Source organism: Musa acuminata, chromosome BXJ2-3, assembly GCF_036884655.1.
Source record: "Musa acuminata AAA Group cultivar baxijiao chromosome BXJ2-3, Cavendish_Baxijiao_AAA, whole genome shotgun sequence".
Taxonomy (NCBI): domain Eukaryota; kingdom Viridiplantae; phylum Streptophyta; class Magnoliopsida; order Zingiberales; family Musaceae; genus Musa; species Musa acuminata.
The window spans coordinates 32803505-32827286 of record NC_088340.1 but is presented as its reverse complement, the minus strand read 5'-3'; the positions used below and the strand labels follow the sequence as shown (position 1 = coordinate 32827286).

At 38.0% G+C, this 23782-nt stretch overlaps 3 protein-coding genes and 1 non-coding gene across 4 annotated transcripts; all 4 read right to left on the bottom strand.

The window, feature by feature from the left end:
• Positions 1–1128: 1128 nt before the first annotated feature.
• Positions 1129–1200, bottom strand: TRNAG-UCC (transfer RNA glycine (anticodon UCC)). The gene has a single exon. It is a non-coding gene; the product is annotated as a tRNA-Gly (tRNA).
• Positions 1201–1373: 173 nt separating this feature from the next.
• On the bottom strand, positions 1374–3251 carry LOC135607747 (putative pentatricopeptide repeat-containing protein At1g26500). Its single transcript, XM_065099789.1, has one exon. It carries the CDS (start codon positions 3189–3191, stop codon positions 1647–1649), a length of 1545 nt encoding a protein of 514 aa, XP_064955861.1. The 5' UTR covers positions 3192–3251; the 3' UTR covers positions 1374–1646.
• A 213-nt stretch (positions 3252–3464) lies between these two features.
• On the bottom strand, positions 3465–8749 carry LOC135607745 (monocopper oxidase-like protein SKU5). The gene is made up of 9 exons (XM_065099788.1): positions 8265–8749; positions 7209–7318; positions 6755–7025; positions 6524–6662; positions 5741–6104; positions 5205–5570; positions 5026–5104; positions 3969–4168; positions 3465–3848 (listed from the first exon to the last, which is right to left on the bottom strand). Exons 1-9 carry the CDS (start codon positions 8427–8429, stop codon positions 3740–3742), a joined length of 1803 nt encoding a protein of 600 aa, XP_064955860.1. The 5' UTR covers positions 8430–8749; the 3' UTR covers positions 3465–3739.
• A 1028-nt stretch (positions 8750–9777) lies between these two features.
• LOC135607748 (aspartic proteinase 36-like) lies at positions 9778–22160 on the bottom strand. The gene is made up of 10 exons (XM_065099790.1): positions 21612–22160; positions 21378–21507; positions 21022–21266; positions 18399–18623; positions 15772–15934; positions 15627–15697; positions 14132–14222; positions 11512–11587; positions 10287–10358; positions 9778–9996 (listed from the first exon to the last, which is right to left on the bottom strand). The coding sequence occupies exons 1-10, from the start codon at positions 21851–21853 to the stop codon at positions 9854–9856; spliced, it is 1458 nt and encodes a 485-aa protein (XP_064955862.1). The 5' UTR covers positions 21854–22160; the 3' UTR covers positions 9778–9853.
• Positions 22161–23782: the final 1622 nt, after the last annotated feature.

Here is a 23782-nt window from a genome sequence, read left to right as displayed (position 1 = left end):
ACAAAAATGGAACGTAAACTATTTACTTTCTAAATATCAAATAACTCATTAGAAAATAAATCAATTAATAATTTAATTGATTAGTAGAATTTCTAACTTATCCATGTGAGTAAGGAAACCAAATTTAATTATTTTCTTAATTATAATATATAAATATAGAAGTTAATAATAAAATAATATATCATTTATAGTAATTAATTTATGTTAAGAGAGAAATTATCGGTGATTACAATAGCTATGCTGAGTCTCCAACATTTCCAATGACGAGATACAGATGAGGGAAGCCCAAATTAACAACAGAACCGTATAATTTTTCCAGAACTTAAAAAACCAATAGGCGGATGATTCATGAGTTCATTAAAGAGGCTAATAGGTCATCCTGCTTCACCAAATTGATTACATCTGCCAGTGTTGTCAAGATCTCTGACGGCTTCTTTCTTTGCTTAGAACCAATAATTGTTCACCCGGAGATGAATCCAGATTTGCTAATTGTGTTGTCTTACAGCTTGAGTATATATATATATATATATATATATATATATATATATATATAGGCCATTTGGACCATGACCTTAAGAGAATTAAAAGAAACTCTATAAGGAGTTGTTGAGGGAGAGGAGAACTCGAAAATAAAAAAGAACTTAGGGATCAACAAATAAAAAATACATCATAAAACTAACATACGATTAACATGGTTCAATAATTTTTTGCTCATGTATAAGAAGAAAATTAAAATTTTCATCATGTTCGATGAATTATAAAATTTAATTATAATATTCTTTAGTTACTTGATTTAGTTTCACTTAAGCATAAATCTCTTGGTATATCTCTCACATAAATCTTAAAAAAATTATAATTTTCTTCTCATCATCTTTAGAAACATTAGAGCATCATCCTTAGATGCCCTAAAAAGAAATCTAAGAGTATCAACGGTATGCCAAAACTTTTTTCCTTCTTTCATGATTTCTATACTCTTATGATGCTTAACTCAAATAATCTTAAAATACTTATCAATCATATTGGGTAAAGTATTAAGATCATAAAAATTAAGAAAGAAAGCCAATGAAGCTAAGAAAAAGGAAAAAAAGCAGGCAGAATCATCGACCCGGCATTAAGCTGCAAAAAAACTGCGTTTGCCGGGAGTCGAACCCGGGTCTATTGCTTGGAAGGCAATTATCCTAACCGTTGGACTACAAACGCTTTCATGTGTAATGTGTTCTGATTGACATTACATCAATGTTACAAACAAAACGGCAAACAATTGTCGTGTGACCTTTTGACCATGTTGCTTATTTAATTTACACAAAATACAAGAAGCTATGAACATATTCTTCTTACCTTGCAGAAAGCTACAATGAAGCTTGGCACAACACTGCTTAAACCGACCTTGTGATATGAATTCAAAACACTAGAATTTTCTTTTTCACGTGGGCTAGAATGAGATGGTATCGGTCGATGGTGTGGCACACACAGGATTGATGGCGCCACGAGGCAGGCACATCCAACTCAACCACATCACATCCTCCACCCACATTCCTTCACTCTATAACAGGAGTGAACCAAATTGAGATCTCGGAGGCCATATCGTCCCTTTGGCGACATTAACCGAAAGGCTTAGGATACCAAATTGCTTGTGTCTGCATCTATCATTTGCCTGCAATGTGTGAACTGAGTTCCTCATATCTATGATCAACCAACCCACTCATTGCTCTTCTCCGTCTCTCCCTCGTAGCCATCCTTTCTCCGTAGCTCAAGAAAACATCACCAAGATCGATCAACCCCACCTCCTTCAGCCGCTTCCCTACCTCCTCAAACATGACCACTCCCTCCTCGTCGGAGAAGTAATGCAGGAACTTGTTGTAGTCAAACCTCGGCACCTCCACCCCACCCCACATCATCCTCTCCACATACTTGGTGGCCTGCAGCGTCTTCCCAGCCTTCACCAGCCCGCCGACGAAGATGCTCTCAAAGTTCACCACCGGGTCCCTCCCCTTCCTCCCCCTCTTCCCCAGGTGCCCCTGCAGCAGCATTATGTAGGTGTGCATGATGGGCTCGCATCCCCTCTCCATCATGGCCCTGAACACCTGCGTGGCCTCCCCTGCCCTCCTCAGCCGAAGCAAGCCCTTGATCAACCCATGGTACATGCTTATATCCGGCTCTGCAACACCCTCCAAGACCTTGTACCCCTCCCTCACCTTCCTCCTGACCAGCAGCCCGTACACCAACGCCCCCAGCGTGGGGCTGTCCACCCCCACCCCTCTCTTCAGCATTTCGCCGAACAGCATGAGTGCGTACGTGACCCTCCCTTCCTTGCACATCCAGCTGACCACGGCTCTGTAAGAGGGCAGCCCCAGGTCGCGGTATCTCCTCTCACGCATCGCCTTGAACAGCCGCATCGCGTCCTCGAACCGGTTGTTCTTGAACATGGTCACCACGACCTCCTCGTAGGACTCGGCGCCGGGCTCGATCCCCTCGTCCAGCATCCGGTTCCAGACCTTGGACGCCTCCACCAGATCCCCCGCCCTGCAGAACCCGACGATGAGGCACCGATAGGTGGCCTCGTTGGGGGCGACGAGGGGCTTCAGCTTCCAGACCACGTCCTTGGCGACGTCCGCCAGCCTCTTCTTCCCGCAGAGCGTCTCGACGACCCTGTTAAGGGTGTCGACGCTGCACAGGGACTCGTCGTGCGCGCTCACGTGGTGGAAGATCTCGACGCACTTCTTGATCTCGCGGGCGTCGGCGAATGCGGCGGCGACGACGCAGAGGGCGCCGGACGTGAGGAGGCCGGCAGCGGAGGCGTCGAGGAAGCAGCGCCAGAGGAGGTCGACGTTCCGGGCGCGGCCGAAGACGGAGAGCATCTTAGCGGCAGAGACAGGGGTGTGGGAGAAGGAGCAAGGGAGGGAGTGGAGGAGGAAAAGGTGGAACCGGTGGACGGGGCGCCAGGAGGAGGGGAAGCGGTTAGAGACCTGGAGGAAGAGCTCGTGGAGGTGGGGAGGCGATGAAGGGAGGGGGAGCTTGCGCAGGCTGGCGTGGAGGGCGGGGTCGGGGGAGTGCTGCTGCTGGTAGAGGACGGTGGCGAGGCGGCGGAGGAGGGAGGGGTCGACGGGGGTTGGGGGGAAGGCGGCGGCGGCGGAGAGGCCACGGAGACGGAGGAAGGGGAATCGGGCGGTGACGGACCTCTGAGGACGCATCCGGAGTCGAGTCACCGATCACCCACGTGACACATAAAAGAAATTAGTACCCACTTGAATGGTACTCTTAGGAATTAGAAGTACACCTAACACACGCTTATCATGACATCAGTCATAGGTTGCATGCATTCTCAACATATGCAAGCAATAAACATACATCCATTCAATTTAAGCAATACAAAATGCCAGATTAATCATCTCATGATACAATTTAATCGATCGAAAGAGTAGAAAAGCATTAGAGTTATAAACATCCAATTAGATAACCACATGTCAAAATCAATCGTAAAAATCAATTAAATGAATTGATAACAGAAAGTTTTAGCTCTGACTTCTCACACAACAACAAATTACTGCAGCTGATCAAAACCAAGAAATTGATCTCTACAGAGCCTAATCTTTACACTTAGATTACTCCGGATAGAATCTTCTGTACTGCAAGACCATAAACAACTGATCTGAGATTAGATAAACAACGAGAGCTTCTCACATCAACCAAATCCAGTATGCTTTCCTGCACTTTCTTCTGGTATCTATCGTCTACGAAGTCATAGGAAGATGATTCCGGTCCAGGAAATGAACAGCCACAACAACAGCATTTTGTTCAGATTGGCAACCGACGATGATTCAGAAAATGAAAATCTATGTGACTGCTGCCTGCAATGACAATCAATAGTGGATAACATCAGAAAAACAAACGGATTTTGGTAATGTGTTTGTAGCATCAGATGAGCAGAACAAAATTTAGAAATGAATATAGATAGATGTGGATCCTACTTCTGTAAGCTTGATAGTGCACCACAGAAAATAGCATTATCAGGCACAGGAAGCTCGGTCTTGTTGCTATCTTCTGGATTGACCACACTTATATACACTTCCTGACCCCTGAACCATGTGTCGAGGTTTTCGGCACGCAAGTTCCATATTCCCACATTATCAAGATAAACAAGGATTGCTGTCCATGCTCCAGGATATACCTGTACCCAATATTTGATATCCAAGAAGTTATTTAAATCGAGATGATGTGGAACTAAGGTAATATTTTCACTTTAGAAAGAGAAAAACTCATCCCTGAGTTTTAAACTAATCTACCGAATGCTTACCTCAGAAACCCAACATTTTTCCTACACTGAATATTGAGATTATACACCAGTTACATGGAAGTAGCACCAAATGGAGGGCAAGCCACCAGCTCAGAGAAACTTTTCCCAGAAATATTTTGACACCAGCAGGTTATGCAGATATACTATTATTCGAATAACCCTACAATATTGATGACTCTTCCACTAGTAATCCATCTGATTCAGAGATTGTAGTACCAATCAACATGAGTAAAAACATATCATGCTACCGATACATGTGCCAACTCATGCTGGAGGTGCTGACATGCAAGTATGCAAAATTTTGCGTACTTACATGTCACAGTATAGCAAATGCTGATCTGATGAATAAAATCTTAGTATATGGGGCAGACATCACATGAGATCAATTCAGTCTTAAGCAAAGGATTCAGAATTTCACTTGTTCTCAAGCATTCTATAATACAGTTCTATTTGGGCAAGATCAAGCATCTCAACACAACCTTAGGAAGCTCTCTATTTGGGCACAATACTTTCTCTGAAAACATCTCTTTTAAAAGAAAGCACCACATCCTCACATAGATCTTTTTAGTTTTGACTTGGATAAACATGAAGACTTTATTATCTTCTTTCTTGTACTCCTAGGCTAGAGCAGTATCCTCTTAAGACAGACATATTGGCAGAAAGAATCTTGCTTTTTATTTTGTGCAGCTCAGCTAAAGAGAGATTCAAGAACAAAAACCAGTATAACATACCTGTATTGTGCTACGGGCGACTCCATCCCATTTGTTGTAGGTACCCCTGCTATTTTCTGTCCAGATCCCAAAATCCATCCTAGGATCAAATTTAAAAAAAAAAGCAAAAGCCATGTTATACATGAAGTCCAAATTGTCAAAGGATACTGGGAAAAGAAAATGTCCAAAGCAGATCCTACCCCACAACAAAGAATGCATAACCATCCATGTGATAGCTCTGAATCGTAGTATCATTATTCTGGAAAATAATTTCCATAAAGCCTTTGTAAGTGCCATTAATTATGGATGTGTCAACTTTTGCAGGTCTGTTCATCATTCGATTTGGGAAATCAAGCTTATAGACTCCTGGCACATCAAATTGCTGTGCAAGTTTAAGAGGTGTAAAAGGAGCAATATAAGAGATGCCATTCAAGGTATTACGCATCTGCCCATTTATGATCTCTGCCGGTCTGTTAAGTAGTACGTAGACATCAGTCACAGTGATCTCACCATATCGGAAAGATCCCTGTGGGTTAGGACGAGCAGCACCAGCAGAGACATTCCATCTGCAGTTGATCAACATGATGAAAACTAGGAATCAGTATATGTTTTATACTTGAAATAAGAGGTTAAAAGGAATTCATCAACACAAGCAAGCAAAAACATATTTACAATAAAACAAGACAAATATTTAAAAGACAGCAAGTAAATGCATCTTGTTCAACATCAAAGATACCTGATTGACCTTGCTTGATTCATTGAAAAGTATGTATCACCCTCATCTGGGCCATCAGGAAGTGGACCTGAAGCAGGCCCCTGGGAATTGGAATAATGCAATATAGCCACTCCAGTTAATCTATCCCTGGTAGTTGAATTGCTAAACCGAGCACTTGCTACTATAAAGTAATCGCTGATAGTATTTTGATCCATTGTGACCAAGAAGGAATACGATTGACCCACATGGATATCCATGTTCGTGTAGTTCTGTTGCACAGTGTAAGAACCTTCTGTCTCTACTAGAAACAAGTTATGATTTTGTATTCTAAAATTTAAGCTAGATGAGAATCCAACATTGTGCACTCGAATTCGATATGTTTTGCCTGAAATAAGAAAGAAGGTTTGATATAACTTTTTATCATAACTGACAACAAGCTTTTGTCGGTAATATAATAGAGACCATGTGCAGGAAAACAAAAGAAAGTACTATATATCACTTGTCAAGCTAGCTACAGACATATTTATGTAGTCAGTAGAACTTAAGGATATATTCATGGAACAAAATGCACGAGGACCTCGTAGTCTAAAGCTCAGTTGATTCTGTATCCTAAAGAAATGATGTCGACAACCTTCAATGCATAGTCTAACTGGTAGCTAGATACAATTCTAAACCAATTTTGTGTTATTTCAATAATTATAATCTCCATGTAAACTTAAGTGAAAGGGTTCACGGAATATGGTGCTAAAAAAGCCCAAAGACAAAATGAAGAGCGCTTATAAAAAGTTAACATGAGCTGGTAACCTGGATCCACGTTTATCGTCTCATAAATAATGCCATCAGGAACAAGTGATTCATTGTAGCGGTAGGGGCCCAAACCATTGATGAGAACCCCATCAGGAGTTCCTAGATCGCCTCCTTCTTCAATGGTTTTTCTTAGGTCCTGTTATCCTTCGAGTCAGTAAACCAAATAGCACCCAAAGAAAATCAATTGCATTTACTAATGGTCGAATCCTGAATGAGAAATAACCTGACCTTGAAGCCCTTGATATACCAATCACTTATAAAGATAGTTATATCTCCATCTGGCAATCCAAATGGCAAAGGAATTACGTCTCTGTTGTTTATGATAATTCCACCATAGCCACCCGCAGCTTTCTGAAAGTTGACTGATGGAAAATAGAGGAAGCTTCCAATCTGATCTTTGACTTGAAATGCGTAAGTCCAATTCCAACCAGAAGGGATAGGGCAATTTGTCCCTAAAACCCCATCCTGCCAAGAGTTCTTTCTTTGCTGCAAACCATTCCTATCAAATAATTTCATACTAATCAATCACATCACAATCATATTAAGCATTGGAAGAAACTATGGCTAAAGTTTATACCATGACATAAAAGAAACTAAGGACAAAGCTTATTCCATGTTACAAAAGACACTAGAGACAAAGTTTATACCATGTTATAGAAGTAACCAAGGATAGAGCTTATACCACGTCATGAGAAAAGGCTCATCTAAATTGTTCTTGATATTCACAACGACGTTCCAATTTGTTGTTGCACTCAAAATTGGTCCTGGAAATTGCCCATTGATTCCAATGACCTGCAGTCATAGCCAGCCCCTTTTAGTAAGGGCCAATCACCAAGGAAGTCTAAGAGACTTGGTTACAGAATCATTATAAACACATACTGGTAGAGGCACATATACGAAGGACAAAAGTGGTGACACTTATTCTTTTGGGATTCTAGTCAAGGTTGCCGGATGAGTTTTGACATGAATAAACGAAAAGCATCATATGATCCAAGCTAAGCCTAGAAAAACTTTGTCTGGGTTTATGCCCAGATACCATCTTGTATGAGCAGCATTTGAGCATGGATATTCCAATTATCCCACTACTAGAAATCTACAACTCCACTGGACAGTGGGCAAGCAAGCATAATTTTGATATGGAAAGTCACATTGATCGGTTGCGATGCAGTCAAGCATGGTTGGTAGTAGAAATATTTACAAAGTTGTAGATGTTACATGTATATATGTATGTATATATACATATATGTTCTGCAAGCAATCTTCAGCAGTACCAGATTGGACAAACACTGACACTAAATTGCCCTGATCGTAAGATTAAAGCCACATTGAAGTCCTATACATGATCTGCATGTTCCTCCCCCATACTCCAAGCTGGTCATATCATCTCTGAGCTCGTAATCACCTCCTCCGGTTCCCCTCTTCACATTTTCCCATACCCTCGCTCGACACCAAAACTTCACTAATAATTTCTACTCCAATTGCGATCTACATCTGAAGCTATCATCCATTCCTCGATCTTGCATAATTTCGATCTACTCCACATAAACATCAGAAGAACCAACGATTCGACCCGACGCAACAAAACCCCTAGCAACCAAGATTGGTATATGGGTTCTCACTCGAGCTAGCGTCCTAATCTTCTTCCTTTTCACTAAATTTGTGGCCTTAAAATGGTTTCTCTTTCGGGCTGCTGTATCTCTAAAAAAATAAGAGGGAGAAGAAGGGGGGATGCAGGGACCTGTTGTTTCACGCCGAGAGGGGAGGCGGAGATGTAGGAGACTTCCCACTGGTAGTACACGTAGGGATCTCCTCCTGAGCCCACGCCGAGAAGCGAAAGGGCGAGGACGAAGCGGAGACAGGAAACCCACCATGACGACGACGATGAGAGCGAGGAGGGCAGCATGGGTCGGTTGGTTGTTCGGATCTACGGATGGATGGATGGATGGATAGAACCCGGACGCGCTCTGGGTTTGGCTTCTAATGGCGGTGGCTGTGGCTGTGGCTTGGGAGAGAGTGCGCGATCGGAGGTGGCAGAGCTCGTCGGCTGAGTACAGGAATCTTTTACTAAAGTGGGGAAAGAAGGCGGCTTTGGACACTGCCGTTGTTATTGCTCATTATAGCTTTGGCCTTTGGAATCAGTTCGACAGACCGGAGAAGGATCGAGTGTGATTTGGTTGCTAATGGAATTCTTCTTCTCTTTCCTTGTAACACACCCTTTTCTCTCTCTCTCTCTCTATCTCTATATATATATATATATAAGGGGACATTATTCACATGGCGTGTCCTTCAAACAGAATCTTATCGTCCTCTCGCCATGTTGGGTTTTGTGAGATCAAATTTTTATTTTTTTTTCGTTTTTATTTTATATTTATCTTTTAGGGGTTTCTGCTGCAAGAAAATTGATTCAGCATAACTATTGTTATGAGATCTACAGACAGATTTGATACATGATCTCATGATCTTATTTATCGTCGGATGGAACACATAACAGTAATAATCTTTTGTAATGTTATGAAAGGCCCAAGGTATATATATACCATTATATTTGTCACACAAATGCAAATTATAGTATATAGAGTCGACACTTAGTCAAAGCCTCCTCCGATCCTCGTACAATTTTAAGTTTTGAATCTACTAGGCATAGTTTTGTAGGACTCAGCTTAGACATTTATTTAGTTTATCCACCACCAAAATTTTCTACAACAAATATGAAAAGGTACCTCGATTGGATCTAAATTCTTTACATTACAAAATCAAAAATCTAATTAACAATATATAATTATAAAAAAATAAACACCACAGAAAAGTTGCAAGATGTAGCACGTTGAGATGCGTGAGGAGATTCATCGAGAATCAATCAATATAGTTGATTATTAATTCATTAAAGTGCTGCATTTAACAACTAATGCCGCTTCTTTCATCCGTAATTATAAAGACCGGACGGTAATCCCCAATCCCATCAACCCTATCGTAGGCTTAATATTTTTTTAATAGAATAATAGATAGTTAGTTGTATATGATGAGGTTAAAATTTTGAAATATATAGATGCTATTGTAAGAATAAATTTTAGTGTATACATCTTTGATAATAAATAAAGAATTATTTGAATTGAATCGATCTAATCTGAATTTTGCTCGTCATGATTAGTACATGTAAGTTAAATCATTGAGTCAAACAAATATCGTTGTGCTGCGTGTTGCTCCACATGAGAATATGAGGAATTCTCGAGAGATCAAGACACCGAAACAGATAAAGAGCAAAGAAATTTCTTCTATAAATGAATATGAATGGGGCAAACTCAACTTTGCTGTTGCCGTTTCAACAAATCAAAAAACACACACAAGGGTTAGCAACAACAACAAAATGGACCCTCCCAGCTGCAATCTTTTGCCAGAAGAGTAAAGATTATGAGAATCCACGATGAAAACTGCTCCCGTCTTGCCATCCCGGACCTTGATGCTCGAGGAGCCTGAAATTAGGGCAAATTCATCAGTGAGAACATGTCGATAGTAATCATAATATATGGTTTGTACAACTGAGGACAAAGCCGACATGCCTAAGAGGACACATCGAATTTGAATCCCCTTTATCGCTTAAAATGTTCCATAACTTTGCCTATAAGATCATATGTGGTGGTCACCACGCACATCAAGTATTGGAGAAGATATAGATCAACTCTGGATCCCAACACATACGGTTCTTGGATAATGCTTTCACAAGATATAATTTTGGCAAGTAATAAAATCGAATGCAACTTACAATTGTAGTCTGTCCATCCAATGACTTGGTTCTCCAGATCATAAAGAACTAACTTATTTGATAGGACTAGATCTGGAAAGCAATGTTTAGTAGTTAGTTATGATGTGAGATTCAAATAGAAGATGCGAGCACGACTTGTAAGATATGAACTACAAGACCTGCAATCCAACATGAATACTACCGAGCTGAGTCACAAGATGGAAAAATGATTAAGGAAAAATACAATTGCCTGATGTCTTTTTCTCTGTCTTAGTCAACCTTATTATTCTTTTCAGACAAATATCTTACAATCCTCCTCTTTTGTAAGATGCAAAGCATCCAAAAGTCTCTCTTTCTGTTGCAACTTGAACAACCTTGGAAATGTTGCTCCCATTTTGGATAACAAGCAATAATGAATAATAAAAGAAAAACATCAATCTTGAAGTTTCTGTTCGTTTGAGTGATGTTGAAGTCAAATTTATAAGAACACTTGAAAAAGTATACAAGTTTGCATATTAAAATTGTAGATTCACCATACTGTGTACAGGCACAACAAATATAATTTCCTAGTCACAATAGAAAGCCTTATGGGGAAGAGCTTTCCAAGGACTTCTCACCAAAGGAACCAAAATGTTGTACATGAAACAACAGGACTAAGCTATCAGCTCCAACAGAACTAACCCTTCCTTATGTGCACACTTAAGTGTCTCTCCCGCTTCCTAGGAGCCATTTATTCAGTTCTTCGCCCTCTCCTGACCATGATCCCTCAATATTGTTGTTTGAAATATCCAGACCATCTTAATCAATTATCATTTGTCATCTACATCATTGCAGGCTAGATCTAAGTTAGCAGAAAAGATTACTCCTAAAGGAAGCCAGTTTGAATAAAACTAAAATGATCTCCTATCTGAAATTATATTACCTCAGGATACGGAAATATAGTAAGTACCATACCATAAAGGCAAAGTGTCACTAACCATCCGGTACCTCAAAATTGTCCAACATTGGGAGATCCCCTAATGTAGAGTTAAGACATTACATCTCTATCAATGTATATAATCAGGAATATTATCTCTGTATTTTTTGCACATGAATAAAGAGTTGTATTTGCTTTATTAAGCTAAATGGCATCAAACTTGGATTTGCAAATATGATTATGTCAGAAGTGACCATATTGTTAAATCAAAATGTAATATGAAAAAGCTCAAATTATAGCAAAAGAGCATGTCTGTAATGAAGTTGTTACCTCCCAAAAGAAACATATCTCTTCCATCTTTAGATTGCAGCCCACCGTTTTGCCAGCCAACGCAATAGATATTATCCTATTTGTTAAAATATCAAGAATAAAACAACAAATTAAAGTATTATGACATTATCTAAAACACAAATGCAGCACAACAGGACAGCAAGTGACAAAAATGACAAAGCAATACACTACCTCAAAAACCAGTACAAAAAATACATAGAATGCAAAAAAAAATGTCAGTTAAAAAAAAATTCAAAACTTGTGATTATCCTGTCTTAAAAATACATAACATAGTTGCCAATGCAGTAAACAGTTTTCGACATCATTAGTAAGTAAGAACTGAAAAATGAGTCCAGAAATAGGATCAGAGTGGGAAATGGTGAACATTTTAAATTTAGGCAATAGGTTCTCTAAAATGAAACAGAAAAACCTTAAATTTAGCATTGAGAATCAATTTATAATTTAACTCAAAAGCAGGAGAAAGAAATTGGAGCAAATGCTTCCAACTCTAGCTTCCAAGTAGGATCATCTCACACAAAATGTCAATGCACTCTTCTATTCTTCTCTTTCTTTGTGGGTAACTGTACTTCTTGACCAATGAATACTTACTAATCTCATTCGCAAATGAAAGAATATTCTGGTCTTCTTTCTTTTTCCCCAAGGACCATGCTCTTCCTACACTCTGCTGAGGCTTGGAGAGAGAGCACATGCTATAAGTATCATTAGAAAGCAGCTACCAAGAACGGGATCTCGACAGTCACTCATGTTGGAGCATTACGCTGCAAAAGTTTTACTGACAATGAAGCTAAGGATACTAGCTGTTCCTTGTTACCTCTATTGTTTATTATACTCACATATTCAGTAGTAATCTAAATGATTTTGAAGATTCATTAGAGAACATATATGACATCTTTTGTTGTAACCACATGATCATCGTATTCCTTCCAAGATTTGTTGAATCAACGTTTCTGTGTTGCATTGTAGAACCTAAAACTTATAGCTCTGTATCATATTCCAGTGCAGCTCCATATATGTGCTCTTTAGAGTTGTTAATTTTTTCATATTTAGAGTTTCACCCATCAAGAAAAATCTTGATTTATAGCATATAAAAATATCAATTTGTATTATAATCTTGATTTATAGCAGATGGAAATATCAACTTGTAAATTTTGAGTTTTCTATTCTTCTTTAACCTTTTCAAGTCCATAAGGAAGATGGTTGCTCCTGCACTCAATGAGTTTGAATTGTAACCCTCTCTTATGCCCAAGCATGCCTGGCCTTGTGGTACTAGTTTAGATCATTAACATCCAAATTAAAAGCCGAGTTAACTATAAAATTTTCACAAAACAAAGATCCTTTTTATTTGGATGGTGATTACCCTTTCTTTAAGGCCAGAACTCTTTGGACATCAACAATAGAATTTGTGCATATTTTTTTCACCCAAAATGATAAAAAGATTTAAGCCCCAGACACTGTATTCATGAAATCTAGCTTTCAATTGCTCACATTTGATATCAAAGTCATAGCCATGTTACTTGTATCCAAATTCCAAGAAAAAAAATGAAGTTATTATCAACTCACTAGTCCACTTAAGATATGTAAAAAAGGTTGGTAGCATCAATAACTAACTGAATCCCAATGTAAATGAACTCTTCATGAGGAATCAATGAAAATGATATCAATTCAGATAATTTCCAAATAGACATGTTGAGAGAAACAAAGACTATTCGTTTATTTATGGATCAAATTCAACTCAGTGGGATCCATCGTTCACACTTCTTCCATCAATAACACTTTATGGAACTCTAAACCCAGACCGAGAATCCTACTTTCACATACAAGGCAGGGTATTGTTCCAAATCATCTGAAACATCCTGAGATGCCTTATTTGCTATTGCTAAAGGTATGTTTATACCATGCCAAATAAATGGCATATTCCATCTACTTGGTAATGGCTGAAAATATTGCTAAGTTGCATGGGGAGCAAACTCAAATTACATACATGAAGCTTTGGCTTCAAAGCCCCTGATCCACCACAAGTTCAACATGGGTGATATATTCCATGTACATAACACCCAATGAACCGTATGATTATACACTGTAAGTGAGATGATATATATAGGTCATAACTCATCCCCCAAAGTGGTACTTGAGTATTTGTCTTCGAGGGAAATTGGGTCATGAAATAATAGAATCAGTTAACCAAGAAACTGTATGAGCCAAATAGACCAGAGTAACAAGATATGAATTTGTCATAACAGTAAGACTGTGTACATTGACCCTCCCCGGACCTAACCTCGAGTTGGCGAGAGCTCATGCACTGGGTACATACTTTGTTGAGAACAATTTAAATATCCATGTCAAAAATCAAATGCAGGATATCCAACTAAAGATTTTTTGGATGGCATTTGCTCCAAGTATCACAATATCTAACGTTAAAAAAAAAAATGTGCAACTGCAATTTCAAGAATGATAAAGAAGAAACAACAACATCATATATAACAGAACCCTAGCAAACAAACAAAATTTGCAAATAGGACAAAGGGCAATTGAAGAATTTTGTAAGTAAATTTTGATGGCCATCACCCTGCTAAACATAAAAATAGACAATCTATCTTACCCTATTCTCGAAAAGATAATCATGAGGATATACATTCAGCAAAAGTGAGTTCTCAAAATGAAAAACAACTTCTGGGAATCCATCATCTATACTGCAATCAAGATAGAAAAAATTGTAAGCAAGCTGAATAAATCCACAATTCTTATCTGTAATTAGTTATCCTGGTAACAAAGATGGTTGAGATGTACAACGAACATTCATTTGATAATATCTAAAATATCTAATTGTCATTCTACTAAAAATCCATTCAACAACAAAATTTCAGCAATTTAGTTTGTTCAGAAGTATCCTACAAAAGAAATGAACTGACTTATATGAAGGAAGATATGCCAAGAAAAGGAAAGATAAATTCAACTTCCTATACTAGATTGGAAATGAATCTATTTAAGGAAAGAATTTGTTGGCTGGGTCGAAAATGAACTAAAAGAACAACATAACAACTGAGATGATTACAACCTTACTGGCCTGTATTACTGTGCAGAGAAGGTAAACACGAGTCTTTTGCCAACAAACAATTAATAATGGTCTATACAAGGGAAAGTCTAGAAGCTCGAACGCTTCCAGTGTTGACATGTGTCAATATCACCTCCAATACGGAACTAAAGACACCATGTTAATTCCTTTTTTCTCCCATCGTTCATTTGTTTGCAATTTCTCCCTAATTATTGTTGTGTTCATCCTTGTGTTAGCATCATATCAACATGTCTCATGACAAAAAAAGATCTTTCTAAATCCAACTAACAAAAACTGAAGGTTTATAGCTATAATAAAATAAACATCAATGAACCACGTAAGGAGAAATATCTTACTAACTTGCTAATGATGGTCTAGCAATTAATTTATCAATCTTTTATGGCTATTCCCTGACTCTAAATATGTGCAGTAGGAATTAATTATAGAAAAAAGGAACTGACTGACAATATTACATGCTGGAAGGGTACTCATCTAATATTATAAAGAAACACCAAATTAAATGTAATGCAAAGACAATAAAGAAATAATCTCATCCAGCCAACTTTTGATAAATTTATCGATTACTTGGAACTATCTTTGTAATTCCAACAGGCATTACTAATAGAATATAGGTCAAGCAATGCAGATATAAGCAACATGTTTGATCTAACAACTTCCAGGCCTAATCTATCTAACTTTTTAGTATCGCCTCAAACCTATGTTATGAAAGCAACCAAAACAAATGGAAAGATGGGCTAACCAATACCCAGAGAAATTTCTGACATGTATACATGATTGCAATCAAACAGGATACAAGATAAGTTCTGGAAGATCTCTCAGCAAGATAACACAGTAAAAAATAGATGTTCACAAAATCTAACAGTACCTAAGCATCACATGCAGTCACAAAATGTGATGCCCGTAATTTGTGATGTAATTGCCTAAAATCTAAAACAAGGAAATGGTTTTCCAAACTAAACTGCCTGAAGGTGTGGAATATAAATCACCTTAAATTGGAATTGTTAGGAAATAAAAAACATACCTTCCAGAATGTTCGAAACAAAGAAACCCCTGATTGTTGTAGAATTTCAAATCTGGATATTTGGAAAATATCTACAAAGAAAGAGAAATGACTTGTCCATGAAAAATATTCAGCTGAACCAAAATCAACAGACGAAGTCACTTACCGCATTCATTAGTGCCTTATAGGCTACCTCTGGTAGATAAGACAATGTTGTTCCACTATCAATTATTGTCCCTTTCTTGTCTCCAGTGTCAAATAAATCAGTAGGAAGTTCTAGAATAGCCCCACCAACTTCAATTGCCTTCATATTGACATTGTAATGTGGCCTGAAGCGAGGATAGACATACTAAATTCATTAGAGACAAGAAAACCAATTGATGAAGGAAAAACCTAATGGATTGGAGTTGTTAATATAAATCTATGGAAAAGAAAATATGAATACGCCAGAAATTAAAAACTTCATAGTTCATACTGCAGTAGATAATTTTTATCTGGGTAAGACAAAAAGACATCACATTTAACATCTATGTTTTTATCTAATATCCATAGTAAACTTCAAATGAAATGATTATTTTTGTGGTCTTGGAAAGAAATAACTGCAGTACATAAACAAGCAAAATGAGACAGGGCAGTGTATTAGTAGATCACGATGGTCCTCAAATTGGCCTTAAAGATACCCAGAAGGCCAGGATCATTTAAGGTTTCACATGGTCATTCGGAAGATATCTGTAGGTATTTGCTCTAGAGAAAAAAGATCTTAAAAGCAACCACCAATCCAGTATGTCTCTATTGAAACATCCAATTGGTTAGTGCGCTATTACACAAGTGATAGATTTTATGTTCGAGTCCACGTGTGAGAGTTTTGTATGCTATTTTAGGGTGATAAAAAAAATATTTTTTTAATTAACAGAAGATACATGTGCCATCTGATACTCCTGATGATGATTAATTTAAACTTTCTTATTTCCAAATAGAACATAGCTGAAATTTAAACTAATTTTTCCTACTAAATTTGCCCTATTCTACACATTTAGTAATGGAATTCACTTGCTCCGTATTGGATCTTGTAAACAAGGTACAACATAGTAGAAATTCCGTAAGATAGTTGGCATCAAATAATTGAAGTATATGTGAGAAAATATAATAACAATTGAAATCAAATGGGATAACAGTTTGCTAATGGTTAAATGAACCACAAAGATTCTACAATAAGTGTGATGAAAAAGAATCAGAACCAAATTGTTCCATATCGGAACAATATCAACACTACATGAAGTAATCTTTAAATGAACTCAAACTGTTTTCAGTTTCATATATGCCACACAAGAATTTTAATATGCCTTACCTGACCTACCATTTAGGTCACAAGACATAGTGTCACGTGTCCATAATGGACACAAAAATACCCTTTGACAAAAGATTTGCTACTCATTGATGTGTACACAGGTATGGTCCTGTCAATTTTTGTGACTAACCATATATGAGATTGCTTAAAGCCTTAAACCACATGATGCTTTACTAGACTGGGCAAACAAAATATTTCAAGAAACTGGCATCTTCATCATTCTTATACACAGATTATCATTTCATAGAACAGGGTTGTAACAATATCTTCCAAGCATGGTATGATTACATGTTTTGTTACCAATATGCCCTTGTACCTGTGCTGAAAATTAGTCTAGCCATATATCCACATGTCCAACACGATTCGACATGGTATGTGCAGATACCATTCCTGTATGATCACATCAACCTGTATTGTTATGCCCTAATTGACATAACCCTTGCTCCAAGATATTATATATCAGCCAATGCATGTGTAGAAATATCCAATTTAAATTTCCTCTTAGATTCAGAAAGGTGGACTTTTGCATACTAAAACAAACTTAAAATTAAAGAAATATGTATGAGCCTATGAACCTACTAGGTCACAGATCGTACATTGTTGATGGTACCCAATAATTAGCTTCTTTTCAGTTTTGTCACCAGTTCGGGATTGAAAACATCAATTTAAATAACCTGAAACTAGAAACTGAAGTTCTAATCCTTCAGTTTAGCTAGGTTATAATTAAGGAAGGGCCTTGCACTATCGTAAGAGGATATGATGCTTATTCTTTTCCTGTCAGACACCATAGCTGCATTGGCATGGTCGTGTAACCAATCCATTCACAATACCGCATGGGCCATTTTGGCCAAAAGGGAATCCTTGCTATAGTACTCTTCAGGTCTTACATACATATGCTCATCACTATTATAAACTATGATCCTAAGTAGAACTGAACTAATACAAGGTTGGTCAAGATTCTTGAAACTGCAAATTTACATTACATGTCTGCAACAAAAATTACTATAAGAAAACATGTTTCTGCTTCACTGCAATTAGCATCTTATCTTCACAAGGATAGTATTCAGATACTAAATGCAAGTAACAGATGAAGCGAAAGAGTACTTTTTGATCCTTAAAAGGATATTTGCATATATAGAAAAGGTGGATTGTCAAATAAACAGTATCCTTCCCAGTTCACATTATCTGCAGTAACCTTGCACCTTTTCTTGAAATATAATATTTTACCATACACCTAAAGCACCATTCACATGAAATGAAGATTTTTCTATATTCAGTCTAATTTTAATTCCCGTGTTTCATTCTAATAACACTGCAATTTGCACAAATTCATTAAACAGAAATTATTAAAAAAATGAATACATCAACAACGTATAGTAACCTGATCAACTAAAGTATGAGTAAGAGCAGAAACAATAATCACGAAGTATCTGTAGCAAACTTACTGATCAGGCACCAAAGGTGTTGTCTTCACTTTCGGTTGCACTACATGTCCAATAACAAAAAGTCCTCCTCCATTTATAGTGTCTAAACAATGAGCAAATATCTTCCTTGCAGTTCCAGAAGCAGCCAGCTGCGAGATCATGGATGAATTTGACTGCCCAAACCCAAGAATTCCATCAAGTGCTTCATTTGATGAACCCAAATCTCCGGATTGTTGAGCACCACACCTGTATCATTATCAAACTAGCTAAAAAAGAAAAATTACAAAGCACATGTTGACAACCAAATCAAGAATGAAGTTAACCTAAGAATTCTAACTATTCAGAAAATGAACAAGAGCATCTTCAGATACACAGATTAATCTAAAAACAACTAAATGAATTTATAGAAACGAATAACCTAACTGGTACAGTTATACTAGGCAATACTGGAATCAACCATCCCTCCCCTTTTCTTTGTTTTTCTCTTCTTTCTTTCTTCCCCTTTTGAAGTCTATCATCCAATACTGGAAGAAACCATCCCTTCCCTTTTCCTTGTTCTTCTCTTCTTTCCTTCCTCACTTCCTAATTTTTTTTGCTTCTCCTCATGATTGCATCACCACATTGCCACTTCCTCCCTGCTGTCGTCTGTGTTGCCACCCCTCATCATTGTCCTCTTTCTCCACCACTCGTCTATGCCACCATCTCGCCTCTACCACATGATCCCACTCATCCTCTACCTCCTACTACTGTTACTATTTTGTCATAATCTCTCTCTCTCTCTCTCTTACTGTCGCTCTCCTCTTGAAATGCTCTGACTGGTATCAATCAGTACCCACACATACCTACACTTGGTAAACTGTACAGTGTTATTACCATAGAAATCTGACCACTGAATGGTATCTAGACCTGACCAAGAATTTAATCCTTGGTTTAAATCATGAACCATATTATAAAAAAAATCAAAAGAAAAGAAAACCAAGAAAAATAATGAAATAATGAGACCTTATAGAAATTCAGGTTAAAAAGCACAACAAACCAACAATCATCAAATATCATCAACAATACAATTTGTGCAATAGTAATATTTCATGACAGCCCATATCTGAAACAATATGTGGGTTGCTATGTTATTATGAAATGGACAATCACCTAGGCACTCGGACTAACTAATCTTAAGAAGAATCGTAATCACCTAGTTACACCTTCCCAGCCCACAAATATGCACATAGTAATTATACATACCGAATCTTCAGGTTTAGCTCAGGTATTAAAACTTCCGTGGTCTCACACCAACTTAATCAGATCAGCCAGAGGTCAAGATTTCCTTAAACAGCAACCTGCCTGACATAATTATGGTCACACTGATAGTTCCTACCAGTTGTTCAATCGGATGCCCACAACCTGATCATCACCATATCTGAACATGAGCTCACCCTCATCATCATAATCTCAATGTCATGTGCTCAGCCTGCCATTGCCAACAGTCATGCCCTAGCCCTATCCTCATTCTGCTCGTCAATTCCATCCTGCCTGTCATTAACAACCTTAGCACCCTCATTAATTCCAAATTCCACCTAAACTTTCTCACCTGTCTCGGCCCTTTCCTAGGTGACCTTGACATCATTAAGCAATAACAGCTACTGGAAGTCACCTTTCTGACAGAGTGCAGAGAAACAACAAATTGCAGACCACCAAAGTTGTCCAAGAAAACTACAACTGCAGCTTACCATGAGCTGACAAATTAAAAAGACTTGTACAGACCCAATCCAATAGCAAGTTACTAAGCCTCAACCTTAACCCATCCATACATGAGACAAATTAAACAGGTCATGTCATAGGCAGAAAGGGGTTATGTTTCATTATTATAAACCTATAAACAATCACCTCTTTTCAGATATTCAAATAAACATATAAGTACTTACACATATGTGTGTGACAAATATGTTAGATAACTTGGGTTAGATAATAACAACTTATCAACAAAGTGTTTGAATTTTGAATATGCAACAAAATGTTGCATGTCATCGCAGTTATGAGACACGATAATGGGGATCTTAAACCAATTTACTCAAGGCCGATAGAAACTAATATTTTATCCTAAACCAAGAAACCAATGAGATCCATGAGAACTGAACTAATCTGGTCAGATTTGTTCTATATGCTAGCTAGGTATCTATGTTTCAGTCTAGGACTTCAATACTAGCATTTTGGCACCTTCACCTTGCATCTTCACTGGCTGTAGAAAGGAGGGGCTAGGGAAGAAGCATTTAATGTTTCTTGTAGGATCTTGTCATCTCTTCTTTTTCTTTTAGTGGATGCCTGTTCATGCTAACATACAATTTACTGTGCCATGCTGGCAGCACATACCATACTTCTTACCTACTGGAAAAAAAAGGTTGCCAATAGTAACAAAATCCAGATTGTGTACCATAGTTGAACCATCTATTTTTATTTTATTTTATAGCTTTTAATCATTCTAGCATATGAATATTGGTATCAAATAGCCATGCTACATTGAAATGATAATAATAATCAAACAAAATGATGGGATAGGATTGTCGTCCATGAAAATGCCATTCATCAAACACTAATTTAGCACTATAAGCATACAATATCAAGTTGGCAGCTAAAAGTTGAAACTCACCCAAATGTAACACTTGCATTGACCGGTCTTGTCTGGTGATCACTGGACACTTGATTATATTGTACAGAGTCCGTCACAAAGAAACCAGCTGTAGAACTCCCATCCCCGTACACCACACGATACTCACATGGCAAATTCGCCGCGCAGCCAGGAATGTCACCATACGTGGAGACGCAAAAGTTCTCCTTACAAGATACCAAGCTCCCGCTCACCGACTCCCTTGGATCATATAATGTCAACTCAACCTGCAACAAGTAACCCAATTCTCAAATTGCCATTAATTTAAAGGTCGGACAGAGGTAGAAACAGCAGATACATAAAAATACACAAGAAGAAGAAATGAACTTGACTCATACACCGAGATCGCTCTTCTGAGGGCAACGCTTGCACGAGATGCAATTCACCCAGAGAATGTCGCTTCCCGTGTCAACCTGCACGTAGTACTTCTTGGACGGATTCCCAATACCTATCTCCGCAAAATACAACCTACAAACCCATCCACCGAACCCCAAAAGAACAACAGCAAGATGTCAAAATGCAACCGAAACGAGAGCATGTAAGAATCGAGAAGACAGGGACGGAGGCCGAACCCGGTGCTGGTGGGGAGGCCGAGACCGCCAATGGGGAGATCGACCGAGGAGAGGATGCGGCTGTGGCGCCGGCTGTCGTGAGCGAGGAGATCGCCGACGGACGGCTTGCGGCCGAGGAACTTGTGCCGCACCTTGAACACCCCGTTGGCGCCAGCCGAAGGGCTCAACGCCAGCACCACCAGCAGCAACAACAGACAAAGAGACAAGAACCGGCAGGAAGACGAGGGTCTCCTCGAAGCCATCACGGCAGAGACCCTTTATTTATCGTCGTTCGGAGGAATCTACCTGTGCTGGTTGCTCCTACAGCAGCATCCGGGTGGAGTGGGAGATTGGGGGATGGGACTCAGGAAGGAAAGAGGGGGAGGGGAAGAGAGAAGACGAGAGAAGAAGAAGAAGAAGAAAACGAAACGAAATGCGCCCACCCACTTCTTTCTTTCAGCGGGAGAAGGGGGTTAATAAGTGGAGAGACGGAGGCGACGACGACGGTGAGGGAAAGGCGGAGAAACAGAGAGGCCGAGATGCTCGATTCGGTGCTCTCACCACTGTTAATAACTTCGTCGTCGTTCGTCCACCAAATTGGCTTCCTTTTATGGTACTTATAAGCCTCTTCCATCCAATCTTAATCCCTATTTTTAACACGTTCGAGTGGGTCAAAATCACGACCAAATTGTATTTCTGTTTTTTTTTATCGTTGACCCGATCATATCTGGTCTAACATGAGTTAAGTGGTCTCTCCCAGTTTGCTAAAGAAACCCGCAGCTTTAACTCCTATATTTACATGCTCATTAGGTTGATAACAAATACATGATATATTATGGATAGAATTGTATATTTTATTTTGTGTTGAATGGAAGGGAAAATTTTTGGCACAAGAAGAGAATTCCATATATCAATTTTTCAATCAACACCCAAATTATTTCCTCATATTTTATTATCCCCATCAAAACTATATATATAAATATATATAATAATAATAAAACCTAATTTTCATGTTTAATCCTTCCTTCATAATGAGTTTTTTTTTTTCATATTAAGATTTTCTGTTGAGTCTTTCCATATTAAATTTCTTATCCTCCAATAAGACTTGGCTCCAAAATTTTTGAATTACTTTCCAATCCTAATATTATTTGGATTCATAAATTTTTTAGATACTCAAAAAACATTCAAGTATTAAAAACTAATTTATGAAAAAAATAAAAAAATATATATATTTTTTAATGGAGGGAAGAAGCAAGGAAATATTTTTAGTGCTTCTAAAATTTCACTCTTATAAATCTAATGGGAGCCGGAGAAAAAAAAATAAAAAAAAATTACATTTAAGTTGAAATCGATTTAAGATAATTTGTATCAATAAACAATTTTATGTGTTTGTATTTTTTAAATTCTTTAAATGGTTCTTCTCTCATATATTATTGATGTATTATCATAATTAAGTTTGTAGTCCATCTTCCACATCCACTTAAATTAATAATTGTGTTTGTTCTTCTAAATTTAAATTAAAAATGAAAAATAAAAATAATTATTAAAAATGAACACAATTATGATAAAGTTTTAGATGTTCAACCTCCAAAACCACATGCACAAATTAATAATTAAGTTTGTAGTCCATCTTCCACATCCACTTAAATTAATAATTGTGTGTTTGTTCTTCTAAATTAAAATTAAAAATGAAAAATAAAAATAATTATTAAAAATGAACACAATTATGATAAAGTTTTAGATGTTCAACCTCCAAAACCACATACACAAATACGTTGTAGCCATAGTAAAACAAATTAAAGAATTGCAGTAGAGCCAATAAAACAAAGGAGTAATTATTAACCCCCTTAAGAGCCATCTCATAGCACAACCATTACAAAACAGTAACCTTAATTAATGTTAATTGCAACTTACCAATACGTTTGTCGCCATGTGCATGTAGACATTCTACGTAAAGATGGGTCCCACTGAGTACCTCCAATCATAGCACACGGTACGCAGGTGGAAATGAAAGCAGGGGTGCGAAACGTATTGTTGCTCTATGAGATCCTCGGTTGTTGTCGGATCGGGTGCGGACTCTCACTGCATCCGATAGCATCTGTTCGTTCCATGGCAGCCTCGTTAAACCCTTGTGCTCGGGCGGGTCGGGTTACGGAATCCACGGGATTTTCCCGCCCCGCCCAAGTCTTCCT

What these genes read in the sequence shown, in the direction of transcription:
- LOC135607747 (XM_065099789.1), bottom strand. Translation starts at nt 3,191, where the DNA reads ATGCGTCCTCAGAGGTCCGTCACCGCCCGATTCCCCTTCCTCCGTCTC.
- LOC135607745 (XM_065099788.1), bottom strand. Translation starts at nt 8,429, where the DNA reads ATGCTGCCCTCCTCGCTCTCATCGTCGTCGTCATGGTGGGTTTCCTGT. An exon ending in CTCTCGGCGTGAAACAACAG is followed by an intron (nt 7,319 to 8,264) that starts GTCCCTGCATCC and finishes CTATGACTGCAG; the next exon opens with GTCATTGGAATCAATGGGCA. An exon ending in AATCAAGCAAGGTCAATCAG is followed by an intron (nt 5,571 to 5,740) that starts GTATCTTTGATG and finishes GATCAACTGCAG; the next exon opens with ATGGAATGTCTCTGCTGGTG.
- LOC135607748 (XM_065099790.1), bottom strand. Translation starts at nt 21,853, where the DNA reads ATGGCTTCGAGGAGACCCTCGTCTTCCTGCCGGTTCTTGTCTCTTTGT. An exon ending in GGCCTCCCCACCAGCACCGG is followed by an intron (nt 21,508 to 21,611) that starts GTTCGGCCTCCG and finishes ATGGGTTTGTAG; the next exon opens with GTTGTATTTTGCGGAGATAG. An exon ending in CTCAGAAGAGCGATCTCGGT is followed by an intron (nt 21,267 to 21,377) that starts GTATGAGTCAAG and finishes TACTTGTTGCAG; the next exon opens with GTTGAGTTGACATTATATGA.